Source organism: Stigmatopora argus, chromosome 6 (assembly GCF_051989625.1).
Source record: "Stigmatopora argus isolate UIUO_Sarg chromosome 6, RoL_Sarg_1.0, whole genome shotgun sequence".
Classification (NCBI taxonomy): domain Eukaryota; kingdom Metazoa; phylum Chordata; class Actinopteri; order Syngnathiformes; family Syngnathidae; genus Stigmatopora; species Stigmatopora argus.
The window spans coordinates 14,836,558-14,859,779 of NC_135392.1; the positions used below are offsets into that span (position 1 = coordinate 14,836,558).

General features: G+C 39.9%; 4 protein-coding genes and 1 long non-coding RNA gene across 21 annotated transcripts in view; 4 read left to right on the forward strand and 1 right to left on the reverse strand.

Moving 5' to 3' along the window:
* itpr1b (inositol 1,4,5-trisphosphate receptor, type 1b) overlaps positions 1-4,076 on the forward strand; it is a 46,560-nt gene extending 42,484 nt beyond the window's left edge. For all 10 annotated transcript variants that reach the window (XM_077602479.1, XM_077602482.1, XM_077602480.1 and 7 more), the window contains 2 exons: positions 2,169-2,330; positions 2,978-4,076. In XM_077602479.1, coding sequence (XP_077458605.1) covers positions 2,169-2,330; positions 2,978-3,058 — 243 coding nt within the window. In that variant the 3' untranslated portion in view covers positions 3,059-4,076. The remainder of the gene's footprint in view (positions 1-2,168; positions 2,331-2,977) is intronic.
* A 3,217-nt stretch (positions 4,077-7,293) lies between these two features.
* On the forward strand, positions 7,294-11,514 carry bhlhe40 (basic helix-loop-helix family, member e40). Its single transcript, XM_077602635.1, has 5 exons — positions 7,294-7,682; positions 7,769-7,832; positions 8,262-8,369; positions 8,699-8,822; positions 9,563-11,514. Exons 1-5 carry the CDS (start codon positions 7,612-7,614, stop codon positions 10,396-10,398), a joined length of 1,203 nt encoding a protein of 400 aa, XP_077458761.1. The 5' UTR covers positions 7,294-7,611; the 3' UTR covers positions 10,399-11,514.
* Positions 11,515-12,528: 1,014 nt separating this feature from the next.
* On the forward strand, positions 12,529-17,566 carry LOC144075520 (N-acylethanolamine-hydrolyzing acid amidase-like). The gene is made up of 11 exons (XM_077602636.1): positions 12,529-12,796; positions 13,779-13,946; positions 14,413-14,536; positions 14,761-14,851; positions 14,935-15,020; positions 15,588-15,760; positions 15,848-15,910; positions 15,999-16,065; positions 16,147-16,175; positions 16,482-16,551; positions 16,658-17,566. The coding sequence occupies exons 1-11, from the start codon at positions 12,612-12,614 to the stop codon at positions 16,730-16,732; spliced, it is 1,131 nt and encodes a 376-aa protein (XP_077458762.1). The 5' UTR covers positions 12,529-12,611; the 3' UTR covers positions 16,733-17,566.
* On the forward strand, positions 16,762-20,445 carry LOC144075244 (peptidyl-prolyl cis-trans isomerase FKBP3-like). The gene is made up of 6 exons (XM_077602092.1): positions 16,762-16,765; positions 18,751-18,848; positions 19,028-19,105; positions 19,915-19,973; positions 20,061-20,198; positions 20,322-20,445. Exons 1-5 carry the CDS (start codon positions 16,762-16,764, stop codon positions 20,098-20,100), a joined length of 279 nt encoding a protein of 92 aa, XP_077458218.1. The 3' UTR covers positions 20,101-20,198; positions 20,322-20,445.
* Positions 20,446-20,491: 46 nt separating this feature from the next.
* Positions 20,492-22,845, reverse strand: LOC144075521 (uncharacterized). Of its 8 annotated transcripts, none has more exons than XR_013300572.1 (5): positions 22,650-22,834; positions 21,995-22,081; positions 20,836-21,123; positions 20,730-20,749; positions 20,492-20,571 (listed from the first exon to the last, which is right to left on the reverse strand). It is a non-coding gene; the product is annotated as an uncharacterized LOC144075521 (long non-coding RNA). The 8 variants fall into 8 exon arrangements; XR_013300574.1 differs by having other exon boundaries at positions 20,879-21,123; positions 22,650-22,806; XR_013300573.1 differs by having other exon boundaries at positions 21,032-21,123; positions 22,650-22,794.
* Between the last annotated feature and the right edge of the window lie 377 nt (positions 22,846-23,222).

The window sequence follows — 23,222 nt, forward strand, 5'->3', positions numbered from 1 at the left end:
CAAAGTAAAATTTCTTTGAAGCAGTGTTTCCACTGTATGCTCAAAAACAATCATCATTTCATCTTCACTTGAACTGTTGACACATTCCAAAAAACATTATGGAAAGGTGGCGCTAAGGTCAAGACATTTGACTTTCCATAGAGAACTTTAGATTGACGTCATTAGTGGAGGAATCAAGGTAAAGTGTTACGCATACAGCAACCAAAGATGATTCGTGCCCTCATTTCTATTGCGTTTGTGAAACCCACCATCTACTCTCAGTAGAAAATTCAAACGTGTTGTTGCAGGTTTGGTGGGGGGGTTTTGGCAACAAAGAAGGCAGCTAACTTGTTAAATGTCCAGTGGGATGTTTTATTTTGCCCGTTTTAAACAGTGAGCTATTTCTGTACTGTGACCTTGGTGACTTAAATAAAAAAAAACAGTAGTTTTGCCATTTTCTTTGACCTACTAGACTATAATTACTGTATGTGTATTCTAGTCACAAATTTAATACAAACTGTACTGTATAAAAATGTTGATGACTTTGCCACAATTTGTAATGCTCGCTAAGTAAATATTTTCATTTGAGTTTACTTTTTGTTAGATTCGCCAACATTTAGAAACAAGAACAGCATCAAATTGATTCACACTTTTGGAACCCAGGCTTCTTTAAATCCTGGAGGAGGAAACCTGTGCATGGCACTTCTCTCATCCTTTCACAATGAGTCTGAGCTACTCGTCTTAGTATTGTTTGATTTCCCCCTAACCACACGTTTGTGGTGTGGAAACACCCTTGTGTTCATAATGGTAGATAGACCTATACACCGCGTCTTACCACCTTCACGGCACTCAAAGCATGTTGACTCTATCGTCAACGACCTACTGTTGACTCATCATCAGCAGCAATGTGGAGTTCAATATCTTGCTCAAGGATACTCAGACCCTGGGGGGAAATCGAACCCACAACTTCTGGGTTGGGGAATAGTTCGAGGACCTAATCTAGACTCAATTAAGCACTGTCACTGCACTTTACGTAAAATACCATAACACTGCCAGATGCATATCAATAAGAAATTTTCTCAGACATTTACTTCAGTCTTGGCACTGCAAATATTTATCTTGTACTTTGATACTTGCACTAAAACACCATAGCTACCTCTCGTGCTGCTAACAACTTTAGTCACTTTTTTTTCCTTTTTGCCTCATTTCATTTTTATTGTATATAAATCTTTTTATGACTACTTATTAATGTGTGCACTTCACAGTGAAGCTTTAAATCTCTTGTACTTGTATAATGACAATTAAGGCATTCAATTCAATTCAAGTACTCTACTACTGCCCCGTGAGAGTAATCAAACATCCCTAATTGGATCAAATATTGTTTTCAACAACTGAAATAATTTTGTAGTACAAGTGGCCCTTATTTAGGAATAAAAACTGATTTTGTAAAGTACTAATGCATTTTGTAGTATAAAATGGAGGCTTTTTTTTAGCTCAAGTCCCATTTGGTTTTATTCTAAATATAACGATTACACTTGTGCTTCATATCTGACTCATTGTTTACAACAGGCTTTTATTTTGTGATTGCATCCTTCTGTTATTACTTGCAATGGTCTTGTAAGAGTGACATTGTGTGTGGGAAAAATGTGTTAACTTAAAGGGTTAAACATTCACCCCTTCACATGACTCAAGTAGCTAATTTAGAGGTAGGTTCAGACGCCTTCGTTTACAATGGCACGTGGTGGTCAAGTCAGTCATAGCCATAGAATAAAAGCGTGAAGGAATTTACCCGAGTTGCTCCTTTGACCCGGCCGAGTTAAATAGGCTAGTAAAGGGGTCATCAACCTTTTTGAAACTAAAAGCTACTTCTTGGGAACTGATTAACACAAAGAGCCACTAGTTATATATGTACTTCAGGGGAAGTTTAATTGGTCCTTACATATATGTATGTGACAACTAATTCTATTTAGCAATCTTGAGACAAATCATGTGAAAGATGGTAACTCACAGAATCTAAATATGCAAATCACAGAAAACAAACAAGTGCTGTCATACTCGAAAACGGATAATGATGTCAAGGTTATTTGGGTATCTGAAATTTCTGAGTTGCAATTAACATCCTGACGTCCTGACTTAATAGTGATGGTTGAATAGAGGTGGCCGTAACATGGCAGGTTTGTGTATACTAGGAACACAACCTGGACTGGTTTCCCCGGATGAGGGCCATGTCATTGGTCAGCAGTGATGCAGATGGGGAGCAGAATGAAATTCGAAGCCTCCAGGAAAAGCTGGAGTCCACCATGAAACTTGTGTCCAACCTTTCTGGCCAGCTGACTGAGCTCAAAGAACAGGTTGGTTCGACTTCATTACAAGCCCCGCTGCTTCTTGTCTAAATTTGGACGGCAATCTTTGCCCTGTCTTGCATCGATAAATAAATACAATGCTCATGAGTCATTCTTTTTAAACTCAGTGTAGCTTTCCTGTTGCTTTTCCATTGTGAATCTAATCTATAAAAATTCCAAGTCAAATTATATTTTTGTAAGCCATTCATCTTTTTAACACGCGCAAGACAGGCTTAAGTCTTGCACAATAGTTGCAATCTTTTTCTAGTAAACAGAATTGTACGATGGTTTTCCCCTCAAAATGAGAACCGCATGTGAGGAAGTGAATGTCACCAAGACTTTTTGACCCAGACAGGCGGAAATGATGGTGTTGCTGAATTCTTGTGATGTAGGCGGCTGATTTTTATTTTAAAATTAGAAACACATTTACACGCTTTTACTTTGGTACACTGAATTATTCATCTGACTTATCATCTCTTTCATTTTAAGTGGAGTTTTTCAATAACTAATCGTTCTACTTGATGACACGTGACCACGTGAGATTGATATTGGCACCATTGTGGCGGAAAGTTTCCATGACTTCTAACGACTGTTTCACTAATGTAACTATCAACACTTCATTTCTTTCCTTCTGCGTACACTCTGTCCCGATTTAGATGACTGAACAAAGGAAGCAAAAGCAGCGGATTGGCCTGCTGGGACATCCCCAACACATGAACCCCCAGCAGCCTGCGTAGGCCCAAGAGAGAGACCCTGGAGCACCTCGTCGTCAGCTTTACGCTTGGACAGAACGCTCCGATGTTGCACGTGACCAGCGTGAGTACAGTAAGTTGTCAACAGAGAAGGAAACTCTAATATATAGTTGTAGTCATATGGTGTCTAACTCTGTGTGCAAAGGTATCTCACTCAGAACACCCTGTTCTTTTCAGTAGAAAGGAGTTTGTGCCAAATGTTTTCTATGTAATATTATACTGAGTTTATTCATGGGTGTCATTTACTGGCCAAACTTAGAGGGGGTGTATTTGTTCACATTCATCACGTTCTAATTTAAATCACATTTCTATTTTAGGCCAAACTAGCAGTAATATTTGTTTTTGTATTTGTGCAATATATAAAATTAATTATGCAATGTCATTTGTTTGAGGTCCATAACACATCTTATTTCTCAGTGTTTACTGGTGATGTTGTGTTTAAGTGTTACTGGGTAAAGTAAGGACTTGATTTTCATTTTACTTAACTGTATTTAATAAGCTGACAGCTGCTGTTTTTTGTTCAGTTTCTTTACATTAAATACACTGCACTCCCTTTACAGCTATACAGAAAATTCAAACATTATTTCCAGTAATGATTTATCTCCATATAGAGTGTATAAACCGAACAAAAAATGTCAATTATGTTATGTGATGAGATGAGATGAGATTTATCATCATATTGTGGTTTACGAAATATTTGTCATTCTAACTTGAACGCTTACAAATCAGGATTTTGTTTATGTTGCAGAAACACATTCTCGCACTTTAATTTTAATAAGCAGTGTTGAAAATGGATGGATGAACGGGTCGTATGATGTGATCATATCATTGTATTTTTTTACTGTGTGGATTTTGCTTGCCTTCACATTTGTATAGAGAAACTAAATGTTATAGAGAATAATTGTTATATTAAGAATTGGTAGAAATTATAAGAATCCAGGTCCTGTCAATTTGTGTATTATAGTAGAATTATATTTATTAAAATGAATGTAATTATCCTTTATTTTGCATTATGTTGTCTTATTTTTTTAATAGATAAAACACTAAGATTGAAAATGTTATATTACATTATAGGTAACTTCTGAATATAATTCTGCCATAACTCCTTTAATCAATACTAGTGGGTTTTTTTTTCTTTTCAGGAAATAGTGCATTTATTTATATGAGAAATATCACATTAAACCATGCAAGTCAAAAGGCTAATAAATACAGGATGCCAGAACGGAAGTTTTTTTGGCAAATCAACCCATTTCCTGTACCATCTTGGTGCTCTGAAGACTTCTGGTGCATGTGCTGTCACATTCAAATTAAAAAAAATCCAGATCTAAAATTAAACAGAATGTCTTCTAATAGAAGAGTTCATGATGAATTAAAAATTTTGCCGGGTTGACGTCGAACGCTAACCAGAGCTTGTCGTCTTGTGACCCTCTGAAACAAGCCACAGGGTTGTCGGGGTTGTTTTTCTCACTTGCAGTTCGGAGGCAACGTGACACGCTCGTCAGAACAAGCAGGTCCAGTTTGGGAGTTATCATATTCATGACAGCAAGCATAAAACATGTAGCAAACTAAAGAACGCTGCCAAACCCTCAGCATGCAGTACTGTCAGTCACATCACTCAAGCACCCTTGACACTTGCACTGATTGTTCAAATACCACACGTGCCCAACCAGGTTGTTTTTTTAATGTTGTCAACATGTGACAGTTAATAAGTCTCATCTCATCTCCTTTTCTGAACTGCTTTATCCTCACTAGGGTCGCGGGGCGTGCTGGAGCCTATCCCAGCTGACTTCGGGCCAGAGGCGGGGGACACCCTGAATTGGTGGCCAGCCAATAGCAGGGCACAAGGAGACAAACAACCATTTACGCTCACACTCGTACCTAGGGGCAATTTAGAGTGTCCAATCAGCCTACCATGCATGTCTTTGGAATGTGGGAGGAAACTGGAGTATCCGGAGAAAACCCACGCGGGCCCAAGGAGAACATGCAAACTGCACACAGGTGGACCGACCTGGATTTGAACCCAGGTCTCCCACTGTGAGGCTAACGCGCTAACCACTAAGCCGCCAGGTCGCCCAGTCAATAAGTATGGTTTCAAAATAAAATGACATTTTAATGTTTCAAGGCTGTCAACTAATACTACTCTGATATTTCATGTAAAGTCGCCCCAAGCCATTTGACATTCTTCAAATTTCCATTCCAATCTTTATCAAAATGGATAATGTTCAAATATGTTCTAAAAAGTTGGATGAAAGAACTATTTATAATCATGAATCATGAATAATAGTGGTACTTCATAGTAATGTTCATTCATTTTCCGTACCTATCTCTGTTTTCCCTGTCCCACAAACACACCTGAATCAAATAATCGGGATCAGTATGAAGCTTCTGGAAAGCTTGCTGATGAGTTGATCATTTGATTCAGCTGTGGTAGAGGAGGGAGATATGGAAAACAAACTGCATAGGGGCTCTCGAGGACCGGACTTGGCAACCCTTGCGCCTAGCCCTAACCCTCACCCAACTATTCAGAATTGTGGGTTGGGAGGCTATGCTATTGGAATAGATTGGGGCCGTAACATTTTTTCAGGGGATTTGTTGGTGGCATTTTTTTCTGGGGAGGCTTTTGAGATGGCGGGTTTTGGGGATTCTTCGTTTGCGCCTTACTTCTAAATTCATTTTAAGAGCCAATGTTTTAAAATCACTTTTATATATTTATCATATTTTAGTGTGTTGTGTGCTTTTTACCTGGCTTGGTTATATTATTATTATTTTTTATATTTTCATTGTAGTGGGTACTTATTTTTTAACCTTGGCACTTAATTTTACCCAAACATTTAGCACTTAGCTGAGGGGCGTCCAAGCTTCTCCTTAGCACCCGTTGGATGCCTCTCCGGATGACGCTGCCATTGACGTGCCTGTCTGCCCATTTTAAAAAAAAAAATAGAATAATAATAAAGATGGCCCCATTGACCCGATGATTGTCTCGCGGCCTACGTATAGATTACTCCCTCTGTGCTGGCAGTACTTTTTTGTGTGTCTTTAGATTATTTTGGGGATAGTAATGCGGTGGGAGTCCCTGCCATGTACAAAACGAGCATTGTAATAAGGCCTTCATTTACATTAGTATTATTATATAAAGGAGAAATAATGTCTACCAATGAGAAGATGGAAAAAGAAACATAAAAACATTTATACAGACTTGTTGCCCGTGCAATTTTTAAACATTCTCTCTTTAAACACTTAACTCTTACCCTAAACCTAATCCTAAACATAACCCTAAACATTACCCTCAACATTACCCTTAAACCTAACGCTAAACCTAACCCTAAACCTAACCCATAACCTAACCATAAACATAACCCTAAACATAACCCTAAACATAACCCTAAACATAACCCTAAACCTAACCCTAAACCTAACCCTAAACCTAACCCTAAACCTAACCCTTAACCTAACCCCAAACCTAACCCTAAACTTATTCCACTACCTAACGCAGCGCGGTAAAGACACCCTGGGTTTATGGTTAGGTTTAGAGTTAAGGTCAGGCGAGGACAGACTCGGCACCCCCTGGTGTAGTGGATCTTCTGCCTGACCGGCGTGGGCAGTCTGGGTCCGATTCCTACTCGGTGGCAGTGTGTTTGTGAGCGTGTGTTTTTGGTTGTCTGTTTCATCGTGCCCTGCGATTGGCTGGCAACCAATTCGGGGGCAGCCCCCTACCTGCTGCCTGTGGTTGGCTGGGGTAGGCTCCAGCACCCCTCACGACCCTTGTGAGGAAAAGCTGTGCGGAAGATGAATGAAATAAATACTCTGTCTTTGACAGCACTTGAATAGCCACCATGTAGGGTTCATGAAAAGGGTGATCTGTTTTTATTTTAAAATAGATTCCCACGACTCCCACCCTTAGATACTATTTGTATACTGCGTGTATCATGCAAGACAATAAAACCAGGGCGTTTGTTGTTTACTAACTCTGTTGTCTACTATCTTTCTTTGAGAATAAGGACATCGGGGAGGGAGCAGAAGGCTTGCACAATGCGTCCCGAGAGCCAAGCGTGGTTGTACACGGGACTCGGCTCCCGTGGGAGGTGACAAGCTTACCCCAGTAATGGGCTGTACTCAGCCTGCGCGTGCGTGGGGGGCGTGCACACGCAGGAAGCGGCAGCAGAAGCGCAGGGTGAGCGGGGTGAGGATGGGGAGGGGAGGCGGCTTTTCAGCTTGAAAGCACCGTCCAACACGTGAGGCTCATGTGATGGACTTGAGTTGCAGACAGGGACGTGCCTGTAGTCACAGGACTTTTTCTCGCCCGCCCTTTTGCATGCTTGCGCACACTCAGTCCAGTTTGGGCCGTTCATTTCAGCGCTCCGCTCCTTACAGGGTGACTGACTGACCAGCGCATAACTCCTCAACTCTCATGACGAAGGCACCTTTACTGAAAAAATAAAAGCCTGGGAGTCACGGGAATATTCTTGGCTTTTCTTTCCCTTCGCTTTGGATCGTTTGTCGTTTGTTTTTGTTTTTTTTTGTGGACGTTTTTGAGCGACATGGAGGGGATTACGAGGGCGCAACCGTGCGTACCCAAACACTCATCGTTGGATTTAGCGGACATGCAGGGGTAAGGATGAGATAACATACGCTTTAAATAACTACGTGAAAAACTTCCCATGTTGAATATTGAAACCTTTGCATTGCCCCTCAAAGGATGGATTTTCCAATGTACGTGTATAAATCAAGACGGGGTCTGAAGCGCGGGGATGAGAGCAGGGTAAGTTTATTTTCATATTTATATACTGTGTGTGTATGTGTATATGTACATATAAATAAATAAATTATGTATATATTTTTTTATATATACATATACACACATATATAGTATAATTGTGCTATATATATATATATATATATATATATATATATATATATATATATATATATATATATATATATATATATATATATAAATCATTGGCAACAATAGGCATCCAATTCATTTAAATGGGATGGCTGCTTCTGAATATCTCATATTTCAGTGATTCTATGACCGCTTCCAAACTCCTTCTCAAAATGGATTGGACGTCTAGCGACGTCAATGGCAGTCAATGATTTATTTCATTTATTATTATCATTGTTTTAATCTCAACAAAAAAATCAAGAGATTACATTTCAACACGAGCGCGTCACTCTCCACTTGCAGGAAACCTACAAACTGCCACATCGACTAATCGAAAAGAAAAGAAGAGACAGAATCAACGAATGTATTGCCCAGCTCAAAGATTTGCTGCCAGAGCACCTCAAACTTACAGTGAGTGTTGTTTAACTTTATTGAATGTGTATGAAACGAACACACACCTTGTGTTTTTTTTATATATATGTGAAAAAAACACATAAAAAGCTCAGATGGAGAATACAAAACCCTCATACAGTTGATCTTGTATTTATTTTTTATTTTTTTAAATACTAACATAATTTTCATTAGTGGTTTTCATCAAAGACTGACTTTTGTCAGCCGTTGTGTAGAAGCTGATTGCATTGCATGACTTCCCGGGTGTTGGAGGCTTGTCCTCTGTTTGGCTGCTGAATGTGTTACATAAGAAAGATCAACATTCTTATCGAAGGTCTTCCTGTTTTTAGACGCTGGGTCATTTGGAGAAAGCGGTGGTGCTGGAGCTCACTCTGAAACACGTGAACGCCTTGAATAGTCTCCTAGAGCAGCAGCAGCAGAAGATCATAGAACTGCAGAAAGACCTCCAAATGAGTATGTTTGACTTCATAAAAGTGTATAAAGTCAACCTCAATTATTAGCTATCCCTCATTTAATAGGGTCTAGAATGCAACAAGCAGGATTTGAATTCCAGTTGATAGATTACAGACCTAGCAATAGGTTAAAATTTCCAAAATGGAGAACTTTTATGCGGCAATTTTTAAAAATAGGTTTACCTCAACCACACAATTTAAATATATTGAAACCAAAAACACTCATACATTTGCTGAAACATCATTTTCACTTACCGCATTTCATTTCTTTTTCCCTTGCTTGCAGAGCTCTGCAAATAAGATCAAATTACTAAATTATATTTACAGAATGAAATTTTGCTTACTTCACACCATTTGTCACGCCTCATAGAAGAAAAATAAACAGACCTAAACATTTTCTTTTGGGAGACTAAATATAATTTACTTGCCAAAAGTCAGTTCGCTTAATGTTAAAATTGAAGGCAAATTTAATAGACAGATTAATACAAAGTAGCATTTTTAATATAATTAAACCAGGCTCTTCCCAGTTTAATCTGCATTTTCAATAATCAATAACAAACATCTGCAGTTGTGACCGTTTTTCAATTCACTTTCAGTAGACCTTTGAGTAATAAATGATGATCACAATTACTTTCAATGTAGAAAGTAGATATAGAGAACTTACCTTTAGTGTGTTGGGAATAAAAAAAGGCACGTGTGATATGTTGTCGAGTAACATTGTTGCCTTTCACATTGTGTCAGGTGACCATGGAGGTGAAAGCCCAGAGGTCAGCGAACAGATGTTCCGTTCTGGTTTCCACCTTTGCGCAAAAGAGGTCCTCCACTACCTGGCGCACCGAGACAGCAGTCAAAATCTGATGCCCTCCCATGTCATCAGCCACATCCACAAGGTCGCTTCCGAGGTTCTCCAACATCAGAGTGACACACTCCTCACTGAGTCCGTCCATCAGAGATCAGAAAAACTGAAGAAAAGCTCAGAGCAGCCATCCACAGCCACCGACGGCCCGTCCAAGAATTGCGTTCCCGTCATTCAAAGGACTTACCCTGGCGGCTTCGGGGAACAGAGCGGCAGTGACACAGACACTGACAGCGGCTACGGGGGCGAACACGACAAACGGGACCCCAAAGCCCGGTGGTCGGAGAGCCACAGAAAGGAAGGGGAGCTTCGGCACGCTGACAACCTAAAGCACGAAGAGGGCGAGCCTCTGGCCAAGAAGTCGCGGTCCGACTCCTCCGAGGACGAAAGCCTCCCTGGTCCTACCGGCAGTTACTTATCCTTCTCCCCAAACCAGCACCCGCTCTGCCTCCCCTTCTATCTCATTCCACCCGCAGCTGCAGCGGCGGCGGCCGCCTACTTGCCAATGCTGGACAAGAGTTGGTACACGGGGGGCATGCCCGTAATGTATCCTGGAATGAGCGCCTCCACGGCCAGTTTACCCGCAGAGACCCTCTCCCCGCCTCTTCTGTCCCAGAGGGTAGCATCTCCAGTTGCACGCCAGAGTCTCATAGACCCCCCCGTACTTCACGGAGCTTCAAAACAGGACTCCCCGTTAAATTTGGAAACCAAAGAGAAATAGACTTTTATGCGAGGGGGAACGTTCATGTCAAAGAGGCTGAACAAAAGAAAAATGGCTGGTGAAATCATAAATTGCCATCTTCGCCTCCAAGGGTCATGGCCGCCGGTTGCATGGCTCTGAAAACAATGTGAACCAATAGGAATAACCGTGGAAGAGTGTTGCAGACTTTCTGTACACTGTGCTGAATGTCAGAGGTTAATCCTGAATGTACAGGACATAGCACCGCCCGCACCTCAACAAAAACAATAGTAGCATATGTGTTTAAGACCTATTTGCACGCACACACACACGAACATTTAATGAATGTAAGAATTAAACAAAAGCCCCTTGTACTATAGATGCTGCTTGGTCTTGTATGAACTGCTGTAGATCCAAAAACGACAGATCTACTGATAGTTGTGCTTTCTTTCTTTGTTGTTGTTTTTGTCTCAGAACTGCAACTTTTCATGATATTTGTTTTTGTTTTGTTTTGTTTTTTTTACTTTTAAAAAATTCCTTTTGAGTTGACCATCTGATATCACTCATCCACGTCTGGTTATCTTGGGAGATAAACAAATGAGTGTTTGTAAAGAATTCAGGGCGTTGTCACTGTAAAAGGTGTGTCACTCGTGATTGGATGTGCGCGTAGTGTACATACTTTTATGATTTTTTTTTTGTGACCCATGTGTTGATCACCTGTGAAGTTGTTTATGCTACTCTCATTTTTATTTTTGATACGTGACCTAATGAGTGGCTTTGGGTTGCTCCTCGAGAAGGGTTTATTGTATATATTATATATATTTTTAGCCCCATTTGTGTTGTCCCTCAAACATCAGATCGAGCCATGCCTGATCTCTGCTCATGGTGTTGCCTTTGACTCATTTTGTGGAGACACACTGAAAATGTTTTTTTATTTGTAAAAAAAATACATTTTGCTTTAAATTTTGTGTCTTTGTCAAAGAGAGTGAATGTAAATTTCAAACAAAAAGTGGTAATAGTTTTATATAGGAAAAGGTACTTGGGATTTTTATTTAGAATTATAACATGATTGTTGCTCAGAATTTTGTAAAGTGTTATTCATATATATTAAAGTATTAATAAAAGTGGAATCCACTGTCTGGTGGTGTACGTGTTGAAGTCGGCCATGCTGACAGTTACTCTATTGCAACGTGCTTACATAACACTTATATAACCCATAAAACAGTCAAACGGCTGTAAATCAGTAGCATGTCTAAGATTACATATCAAATTTTGACATGTCAACTGAACTATGTGAAGAAGTCTGCAGAAATGGAAAATAGACAATATTGCACTCGAACAGGAAAGTTTAATTAGTGGAAGGATTCCCATTAGATAACATACATTGAATGTAATCGAAAAGGCAATATAATGTTTAACCCTTTGATGATATAAAAATGAAAACACCCCGAAAAACTGAAAAATTTTATAAGTGTCCCCCTTTTTTGCAGCATTCGTGATTTTCGCACGCGTTGAACACAAACGTTGCCAAAAAGGGAGAAACTGCAAAAACTTCATTTCATATCCCTTCATTTTGTTGTGCAAATATAAAAAATTCAGTTCCAAAATTGTAAAAAGTTCGTTGTGTGAGAAAGAATATTCAATATAATTGATGTCATAAAATTACTGGAAGCAGAGACCCCAAATACTGTGATAGTAATTCATATATATATATTTATTATACTATATTATAGTAAGTAATATTGTGGTGTACGCGTGGAAATTTTCCACTCTGTCAAACAAAACATTAATGCTATTTTGCAACTTGCAAGACAAGATAGTAAAACGAATGTTATCATTTTGTCTACTTTCCTCAACTTACTTTTTTATAGGCCCAAAAATTGGACAAATATTGCCATCTAGTGGCAATAGTGCACATCAGCAACCAGATGTGAATTTTCGCAAGAGTTGGCCCTTGTTTTTACATGTGACCCACAAATGACGTTTCATTAGCATGCGTAGCGTAGTAAGAATGATAAATGATTTGCTCTGAGCTATCACTTTTTGTGTTCAAACACTCGAGTTTTCGCCCTAACACTGCGGACTGCCAATAAAGTTGCTACGCAACCTATATTGTTTATTTTCAGCGCAAATCCCGAGAGAAGCTTTAATTGTGAAAAACCTTTTCGGAAGTAGAGCTGCCCTGCCCATCAGGGGAACACGCTCGGGAGCCGATCCACACCAGTCGTACCAGTTATAATTCCTCTTTGCAGTCGATGGTTATGCTGGGCCCAGTTCATTCTGCGATTCTGCTGCTGGGACTGGCAGTGTCGTCCAGTTCGGACTTCGCTCCTCCCACAATCAGTATTGATTTGAATGATGATCCGCAAGTGAGATGGAAGCCAATTCTTGATGTATTTGACGCCGACTTCCTCAACAGAGCTGCTCAAGATGTCATTGAGTAAGGGAAAATTCTTTTCTTCTTCTTTTTGTTTTATAAATATGTACAATTATTATTATTTATTATCAGGCTTCGCTCGTATCGTGGCCACAAATTGTGTTCTGTAGTCACAAGTTACAACCCGTGTTGTAAGGGGAGGTGGTGACCCTTGTGACTAATTGGGGAAAATAAATATATATGCACAGTATAAAATTAAATTGCAATCTTACAAAGTAGATAATTATATCGAATGAATATTAATTAATTTCTAGGTGAAAAGTGATGTTTTTGTATTAAACTTTTTTAATATATTTTTTTTTACAGAAAAGTCATGCCTTTTCCTGATTTAAGTCATAAATATTTGACATTAAGTCATCGATTTTCAAGGGTGACCCGGCGAATAAGTGGTTAGCGTGCCGGCCTCACAGTGGGAGACCTGGGTTCAAATCCAGGTTTGTCCACCTGTGTGGGGTTTGCATGTTCTCCCTGGGCCTGTGTGGGTTTTGTCTGGGGTACTCCGGTTTCCTCCCACATTCCAAAGACATGTATGGTAGGCTGATTGGACACTCTAAATTGCCCGTAGGTATGAGTGTGAGCGTGAATGGTTGTTTGTCTCCTTGTGCCCTGCGATTGGCTGGCCACCAATTCAGGGTGTCTCCCGCCTCTGGCCCGGAGTCAGCTGGGATAGGCTCCAGCACCCCCGTGAGCCTAGTGAGGATAAAGCGCTTCAGAAAATGAGATGAGAGAATCAATTTTCAAGATCATTTCCTAATGTCAAGAAAATAGAGTCTTGAAAGATTTGAAAAATATTTTTGATATTTGAGTCTAGATTAAAATGTGTGTACGTGCATAAGTGTGGGGGTTTGGGGGGTGTGGGGGTGTAAAATACAATGTTCACTGTTGTAACTGATGACCAAAAATGTTATCTACAGTAGCAATGATTCCTCTTGTTGTCAAGGTTCAGTTAACATTTTGTAACCTTTTACTATTTATGTTTTGTCAGTTCAACGATTCCAAAATGGCTTCACAAGGTTCTCAGGTCTCTGATCAAGGTCTCAGAGGAGTTCATTCTTCCCAAGCCTTATGGCGACGAGATTCGTGGCTTGGCTTCCCACTTTGGCCTCCCCCTCTCTGATACCATCATGTTGAATCTTGCCTACGAAGTAACTGCGTATGTATTCTTTCCAACTCTTCTTTCAAATCATTCATAATAGAATGTAAACATATTTTATCCACCTAATGGTTGGGTAAGTAAACGAAACATTTTCGTATTATTTGATCAAAAACAGTAAAGAAAACTTTGTTTTGGACTCGTGACGGAGACAATGAAAAAGATCGGGCAAAACAACACATGAAAACAGTCTGAATACTTACAACCAAATGAGCATTGACAAAAGACCATAAAGCGTGTAAACAAAAGAGCTATTAAACTCAAAAGACATAACCAAAACAATTATAAGGCTTGCTGGTTGGGTGTACAGTATTTTCTGAATTTGATAATTATGTGTTTGTATGTAATTTCTCCTATTGTTGAATGTGTTTTCAAAGAAAGTGTCGTTATTGTTAAATTATATATTTGTTTACACATATTGACCAAAATATATATGAAAACGACCCCAAATATTTTGCATTTGCAGATTCTGCACAAGCATAGTAGCTCAAGACAATGATGGAAACATCTACCACGGCAGGAATCTGGACTACCCACACGCTGTTCTGAGGAATCTTACGGTCAATGTTATCTTCAAGAAGAACGGGAAGGTACACCATACCATATGTCCGTCAACTCAAAAAATAAGGATGTTTTCCAAAATTATTAGTTTGCCTTGACCTATCCTAATCATTTCAAAATGATGACTTGAGAAATGTAACTGATTAAATGATTTTTGGCATTCATTTGTTGGGTGTATTATAAATTCAGTTCCCAACTATGGTGAGTCATTTACCGTTGACACAAGTGGTCAGACAACTTTGAACCATTACAGATTTCATATATTGGAACCACGTTTGCTGGCTATGTTGGTCTGTGGACAGGACAAAGTCCATACAAATTCACTGTATCCGGTGATCAGCGAGGTAAACCCGAATTTCCTCCGCTCTTCCAAAGTGTTGAAAACATTATGACACTATGAAGAATATGGCGTTGTGTGAATGATTAGGCAGTAATCACTGGTGGGACTTCTGGAAGAATTTGGTGTCAGCGTTCCTGTTAAAGAGAAAGCCAGTCAGCTGGCTGATGAGAGAGGTGAGACCAAGAAAGAGCAGATAAGGAATGAAGGTAAAGTTCATTCTGCCAAATGCATGGCTTCACCTTGTTAGCTGTATCAATCAAAATAAATGCATTTTGTGCTGTCAGCCATAAACCGAAGGGGCCAAAACTGTGCGAAAGATGTTTGTTTGCGTGACCGGACGATTCGGTTTGGCCGACGGACAGTTCGCCGAACGGACGTTTCACCGAAACGCTCGCCCCGCCCCCGGATCGTGTGTAAATGTCTTTCAACCTCGGCCTGCGGGCCATATACGGCGGGGGGCAGTACATTCCCTTGTTATTCCTAAATGAATGTTATCTGTAACGGCCCGTATATGGCCCGCAGGCCGAGGTTGAAAAACATGTACACACACGATCCGGGGCCGGGGCGAGCCTTTCGGCGAAACGTCCGTTCCGCGACCTGTCTGCCGGCCAAACGTCTTTCGGCGAATCGTCCGAGTACCGTTTGTTTGCTACTGTGCAAAATGGAATGCAATTGTATTTTAGTGCCTGTGCAGCCAGAGTTTTAGAATTTGGTATGATGGTATTTTGTCTTCTGTGCAGATCCTAGAGGAGGCAGAAGACTTTCAAGTTGCTGTCCTGCATCTTTCCAAAATTCCCATCATCACAGGAGTGTATTACATTGTTGGCGGGCCAAAGGCAGGTGAAGGCGTAGTCATCACTAGAGACAGAAAGGGCCCTGCTGATATCTGGCCCCTGGATCTACCAAATGGACAGTTTGTATCATGAGATGGGCACTCTTCTTGTTGTGGCCTCCTTTGACATTGGTGTTATACAACATTTGGCTGTTTTTATTTGTTTAGATGGTTCAGAGTTGAGACCAATTTTGACCACTGGCTTCCATCTCCAGCCAAGGATCATCGAAGGTTTTAATAAATGATTTATCTGCTGGAATATTACACAATGCAACATGCATGATGTAATCTTAATACACCAATCATCTCTTGTTCCTAGAGAAACGGCAGAAAAAGCATTGAATGCTACCGGTCAAGATCATATCAATATGTATGCGCTTTATCAGGCAAGTTTTAACAAATGATTCAATAGCACATTAACATTTTTAAAGGTTGCATTCATGAATTGTTACAATGTCTCTCCTCAGGTTTTGTCAAAACCGCCAGTTTGTAATGGGTAAGGTTACAATTAGTTTGACTATCATTTCATTTTTGGACTGGTGATTTTCATGACGGTATTTAATGACCGGGATATTGAACGAATAGCAACTTAAATGATAACCAGATATAGTAGAAATAAAAAAGGATGGGTGGATGATTCCTGTTTTCTGTATTGCCTTTCCTCTATTTCATCAAATTAATGACCCTTCCCTTCACATTTTTTTTGTTTACTAAATTGGGCCAGCCTGTCAGCTGACAGATAATGATTCTTGTTAGGATAATTTATTTACTTTACTTGTTTGTGATTTCAACTATTTCACAGGATGACTGTTTATACAACAATCATGAGTGCAGCCACCCCTGAGAAGTATACCACTCTTGTCAGACCACCGGTAGGTACATTAGGTTATATTATTTGTATTATATTTCTGTCTTTTATCTTGTTCACTTTATTTTGTAATGATAAGAAAAATAAAATTTTCCCTCCGGTCTTATCAGTACTGCCACAAGACCGTTCAAGCTGAAGTGATTCCTTTCTTTGTTGGTGGAAAAAGGGATTTTTCCCATGTCTGAGGGAAATCGATGATCAACTTTTTAGCATCATGTGTAGCAAGCTGAAGAAATTAGTGTCTATGCTGCAATAATCATTTTTTTCTCATTATTGTTATGAATGTGGTCATATAATCAGAGAATTATTGAGATGGCATGAGTCACCAAATCTGACTGGTAAAAGATATTAATTATGTGTTTATCATAAAGATAATTACTATGTGTGAAACAGCGTTGTGAGTGGTTAAAGTTATTATTACTTACATTTGTGAGTCTTAAAAAAGATGTATAAATGCAAATACAAGGGCTATGACCTAGACCAGGGGTAGGGAACCTATGGCTCGGGAACCATATGTGGCTCTTCTGATGGGTGCATGTGGCTCTTCGCTAACCTGTGAGGTAAAATATGTATTTAAACCGCTGGAGACAGAGCCGAGTCCCGAATGGACCAATAGGAGCGTCACGTCGGCACTATGGCGCTGACAGTACCTCTAACTTTAATCATCTTTTTTTAAATTACATTTTTATTAGACTTTTCTGCATGCATATTTTCATTGGTTAGCAACTGCACAACAGTGCTGTCAAAATAATTCATGTAGTACTTTAAAAGTGGTAAAATGACCCCAAAAAAGTCATATCTCATTTTCACATTTTTACACTAAAATTCTGAGTATGGCTCTCAAAGAAATACAATTTGAAAATAGGAATTGTTTATGGCTCTCTGTGTCAAAAAGGTTCCCGATCCCTGACCTAGACTATATCCGCTGCTCGAATATAAATCAATATCAGCGTTCATGTGCCTTAGAAATTTTAAAAAAATCTTGAAATGTATCTTTTTATTAAATGTGATTAAAAAGATGTCTGAAAATGTCTTTTTAATTTAAAAAAAAACAGTCCAGCAACCCTCTGCATGCTATATCTCATCTCATCTCAGTTTATGAACCACTTTATCCTCATTAGGGTCGCGGGGGGTGCTGGAGCCTATCCCAGCTGACTCCAGGCCAGAGGCGGGGGACACCTTGAATCGGTGGCCAGCTGATCGCAGGGCACAAGGAGACGGACAACCACTCACACCCATACCTAGGGGCAATTTAGAGTGTCCAATCAGCCTACCATGCATGTTTTTGGAATGTGGGAGGAAACCGGAGTACCCAGAGGAAACCCACGCAGGCCCGGGGAGAACATGCAAACTCCACACATGGACATGACTTGGATTCGAGTCCAGGACTCCTGAGCTGTGAGGCCGACGTGCTAAGCACTCACACGACCGCGGCGCCGCATTGCATGCTGTTACCAGAACATAATATACTATCAGAAATATATTTTTTTTAAAAGGGCGACCTTACAAACTAAGGAGAGTGATTTTAAATGTGTAATGAAGAAAGTGTTCGCCTGTCCTGTAAATCTGTAAACTTCATACATGAAACATACATACACATACAATACATACTGAAAATTTATGGAGTTGCTGCTGTTTTCAGTCTGTCTCAGTGATGCGGCTTGTCTTCTACTCTGATGGAAAGAGTGCGCCCCTTAGCGGATAATCCATGAATTGCAGCGAATTAAAAATATTAATTCCATGTCTTTTATGCATTTTTTCCACTTTCAAATTATCCTGCGGGCCTGATCGAACCTCCTTGGGGGCCGGTTCCGGCCCGCGGGTCGTATGTTTGACACCCCTGCTTTAGCCAAATGAATCCCAATTGAAAAAGCATATCCAAGTATGTAACCTTAGAAGTCAAAAATAAACACTTAAGTGCATGTCACCGCAATGTTCATAATGTGCAATATTGTATCTTAAAGTATTAAAGCCCAACCCAAAAGTATTTACAGTACGTTATTATGAAAACAATGTATTTGTTTTGAAGTATTAATGCCCAACCTAAAAGTATTTGCAGCCCCAGCCCCCTGACTAATGCACTCTATGATGAAAACGATGTCTTTTTTTGTGTCTATGTGTAATAGGCGTGGCCGAGGCGTGGCTGTGGTCAGAGTTCAAAAGACCCGCCGCCACGCCGCCATTTTTCAAAATGGCGGATGAGCCGGAGGCTGGGCGCGTTGGACTGCTGAGCTGCTCAGAATTGACGATTTCCCGAAGAAAGACCCGACAAACTTCTTCCAGGACAATGCAGCGCGTTCGGTACTTTGTCTTTTGGGGATTTCTTAGCCCCTGTTCTCATTTTTGACGGGAACGTGCTTCATTGGCGTGATGTAGCCCCGACGTGGATGCAAACACAAATGTTTGCTAGCAAGTTGGCTACATTGCGTCACCTATTGCAATTAATGTTTAAAAAGAAACCCTTCCATTGTGTGTTTCAGTCCCTCAACGAGGACAGACTGCTGGGAAACATCAAGAATGTGGCCATAACGGCCAAAAAGGAGCAGTTTGTCGGCAAAGTGAGTCTTTTTTTAATAGCTTCTAATTCCTCTACCCGTGTAATTGGATTGGATAACTTTATTATTCCCGTATTCGGGAAATTTTGTTGTCACAGTAATGTTTAGATATCAGCGACCAGTGTTCACGGCTTTCCTAAATTAGCTTGTTCAGCATCATGATACACTCCAATTTTGAATGAAGACACTTTAACTGGGTTGGCGTTGATTTTTAATAGCAAGATCCTGTGTGGGTAACTCACACTCACACTAGTGCCATCAAGTGGAGGTGTAAGGAATAAACAGTACACTTCTAGAATACGTATATATATATACCTTTGCCCTTCCCTTTCCTAAAGGAAGACTTCAGGGCTTGGACCTTTTGATTTTTAATTGTGGTTTTGACAAAACCTAAGCCAGACATTCATTCAACCGTAGCGCAGGGGTCATTTTTGACTCGTTTAAACAACAATTTTTCCTCCGTCTAGGACAGGGGTGTCCAAACTATTCCACAAAGGGCCGCAGTGGGTGCGGGTTTTCATTCCAACCCATCAAGATGACACCTTTTCACCAATCGGGTGTCCTACACGTGCAATCAGTGGATTGCAGTCAGGTGCTTCTTGTTTTCTTCAGAAATCTCATTGGTCAAAATGTCTGTGCTGGATCGGTTGGAACAAAAACCTGCACCCACAGCGGCCCTCGAGGACCGGTTTGGCCATCCCTGGTCTAGGAGCTTTGTGAGACATATTTTATTTTTTTGATTGAATGGGAGTCATTTGTGCATCAAAATGGTTAAATAAGCAATGACATAATCATGCTGTTGTGTTTTGCAGAGGTTTAAAGCCACGGAGATGGTGGAAGCTGTCCAAATCTACAAGACCAAAGAAGTCGTGTATGACATAAGACCTGTTTTTCAGGTTATTTGATTTATTATTTTCATGTCGTGTACTAAAAATACTCTATTTTGCTTCTCTTCAAGGTCCACCCAAGTTTACCAAATGAACGCTAAAGAAAGGTGACTTTGGAGCGTGGCACAGCCTTTGACACCAACATCTTGAGGGCCCCTATCCAGTATGTTTTCCACATCTGAAAAGAGAGATGGGTCCTTCTGATGTTGGTAAAACCTAACTTAGTGTTATTGTTTTTTGGTCAAATCTTTTGACCTAACTGGCCCCCAGTCTATTTTTTTTAATGTTGGACTTAGTCTATTGTGCTTTGACCCTCTTTTTTTCCTTCCCAGAATTTCATCCAGTGCCAAGAAGTGATTCATCAAGGGAAACACCACCTCATTTTTAAATGCTGGAAGACCTATGTGAACTTCTCAATTACCCCATTTTGTGGGAAAATAAAACCTTTGAAATATACTCATGTATTTTTCTTCATAGAACTAGCAAAGGAATGCAAGCAACATGACATTTTATAATTTTTATTCAAAGAAATACATTTGCACACTTAGGATCACATTAATTGGTGTAGCTGGTGTTCTCCACCTGTAGACAAAAGCAGCATTTAGAATAAACACCAAAAGAAAAAAAGACCATTGAGGGTCTTGGGTCTTTTTTCTCCGAGTGTTTTAACAAAGACAAATGACACTCAAATCTCTTTTATTGAAATTTCTGATTGAAAAAAAAAAAGAAATCCTCCTCACCTTAGGGATCGGGACATCACCTATAAAATAAGAGGGGGGTTAGTAAATTGCAACTTTAGTTAATAAAATAATGTGAGATTGGAATGTTTTGACTTGGATACATTACAATATAACCCGGAAATAAGCTGCTTCCGGTAACCAGCACTCACATTTCGATCTTAATCCATATGAAATATATAATATATATGCGTCTGACGAAATAGTGCGTGCTTTGTGTGTCTAAAATACAGAAATAGCACTCGTTACTGACACTGCGGCGTAAGAAACGATGCGCCAAATAGGCGTGAAAATACGGTATTAACCTCAGAGCAGAGCTCAGAGACGATGCATCATCTTCAAGTGGGCAACCTGGGAAGATCACCTGGTCCTCCAGGGTCTGGACATCACCATGGACCTGGTGCGTGCAAAAACAAAGAGCAAAAGTTATCATATACAGTGGTACCTCGAGATACGAGCTTTATCCGTTCCGGAAATGAGCTCGTATGACGAGATTCTCGTCACTCGAGCGGACGTTTTCCATTGAAATGAATGGAAAACAAATTAATTTGTTCCAGCCCTCTGAAAAAACACCAAAAACAGGATATTGGATTGGAAAACATGTTTTATTTCTTCTAATTTGCCATCTATTAACAAAGTAACACATAACTAGAGGTTTAATAGTAATAAAATGTTGGCGGTTTGCCACGCATCCGCCCTCACGTTCGCTATCGATGGACTGTTTGCTGTTGTATTGCCTTCAAAATATTCCCAAAATGATGCACACAAATGTCCTCCTCACAATAGGATAACGCACGACCACTTGCCAACGAGAAATAGTCTTTAAGGAACGATGGCGGGACCTTTCCTAAGAAAGAATAACAGGAAATGACATAGCTGAGCTTCCCACGTAGTGATTGTGGGTAATGAAGTTTTATTCTGAGAAAGGTTGCCATTGCCTACGGGTGTTGTGTGCAGGAGTATACTTCATTACCCAGAAAGCCCTCTTTTTGCATGCGCGTTGTGCGTTTCCTGGTCCTAGGAGGAACTAGTCTGAATTATTCGTTCCGTGCTCGTAAATATTGTTATACACGAAAGATATGCAAAAAAGACCTGGCTTGGTCGCATCACGAAATTTTGACCGCATAACGGGCGAATTATTCGATCGAAATTTCCCCCGTAAGACGAGCATTTTGTATGACGAGCGGTCGTATGACAAGGTCCCACTGTACAGAGACTGGAGATTCAACAGATGTGTTTAGGTGGTTTTTTTTGGTCATTAGTATTACCTTGATACCTTGGCCCAGTCTCCTCTCCCCTCAAGGGTGTGCATGGTTCTGGACACACGGGAATAGCTGCATCTTGATTGAACCAAGCTATTTGGGAAGTGCAAACAATTATTACAGGAAAGAGAAATCTTCAAGCAAATGATCAAGATAAAGAATGAAAATAAGTTAGTGAATGCTCGGTGCTAATTTCCCCTTACCAGACAAAGCGATTCAATATACAGCCTGATTTTAAAAGCTAGGAGAAAGTCGGCTTGACAATTTTTGTATAAATGATTTTTGTTTTAAAACACAATTACAAATTGGAAAAGGGCGTTTAGCAATCGCAGTGAAAACTATCATTACATTCAACACACCTTCACCTGGCAAACTGACCGTTGATATCTCGGCTTTGTTTGATCAAATGAAGTCTTCCCCCACGACTCAATAATGGAGAGAATACGGACAAAATACTTTTGAAGTCAAATGTCGTGAGGCTAATGCTAAGCTAGCTAGTGACATGCCAAGGACTCCATACTTCAAATGTCGACGGTGTTCGACCTGGCAATAAACTAAGAGATCTGTTGGCGTTTTGGCTCAATTGATTCCTAAAAAAAATCTCCCGGTAGGGTGTTAAAAATGCACATAGGCCAGTAAATTGCTCTAGTCTAGGGCTTACCTCGTTTGGGCGCTAGTCGTTAGACCGACGGCATGGAAATGGCTGCGGCAAGGGGCGAGATGCTGCGCAGGTGCATAATTTAAGGACCTGCGTCACCAATGGGCGTAACCACGCCCATAGGAGGTGATTTGTCCTCCCGACTCAATGACCATGTTTGGAAGATGACGTACTATAGTCGCCATTTTTGTAGTCTTGATGCTGTAAAAGAGTGTGTTCGGTTTTTTTTTTAATATAAAAATCCTTACTTTGCATGGTCATTTTAAAAAAATAAAAAGCCTTACTATACATGGTCATTTTTTAAAGAAAAAAGCCTTACTATACATGGTCATTTTTTACAAATTAAAAAGCCTTACTATATACTATGTCGTATTTTAAGAAAAAAAGCCTTACTATACTATGTCGTTTTTTTAAAAGAAAAAAAGCCTTACTCTATACACTATGTCGTTTTTTAGGAAAAAAAACCTTACTATACTATGTCGTTTTTTAGGAAAAAAAAAGCCTTACTATACTATGTCGTTTTTTAGGAAAAAAAAGCCTTACTATACTATGTCGTTTATCGAAAATTCCATTTTA

Coding starts and splice junctions, on each gene's coding strand:
- bhlhe40 (XM_077602635.1), top strand. CDS start 7,612: ATGGAGGGGATTACGAGGGCGCAACCGTGCGTACCCAAACACTCATCG. Junction 7,683..7,768: donor GATTTAGCGGACATGCAGGG/GTAAGGATGAGA, acceptor TGCCCCTCAAAG/GATGGATTTTCCAATGTACG. Junction 7,833..8,261: donor AGCGCGGGGATGAGAGCAGG/GTAAGTTTATTT, acceptor CTCCACTTGCAG/GAAACCTACAAACTGCCACA.
- LOC144075520 (XM_077602636.1), top strand. CDS start 12,612: ATGGTTATGCTGGGCCCAGTTCATTCTGCGATTCTGCTGCTGGGACTG. Junction 12,797..13,778: donor GCTGCTCAAGATGTCATTGA/GTAAGGGAAAAT, acceptor ATGTTTTGTCAG/TTCAACGATTCCAAAATGGC. Junction 15,021..15,587: donor TCAGCTGGCTGATGAGAGAG/GTGAGACCAAGA, acceptor TCTTCTGTGCAG/ATCCTAGAGGAGGCAGAAGA.
- LOC144075244 (XM_077602092.1), top strand. Junction 18,849..19,027: donor AGGACAATGCAGCGCGTTCG/GTACTTTGTCTT, acceptor TGTGTGTTTCAG/TCCCTCAACGAGGACAGACT. Junction 19,106..19,914: donor AGGAGCAGTTTGTCGGCAAA/GTGAGTCTTTTT, acceptor TGTGTTTTGCAG/AGGTTTAAAGCCACGGAGAT.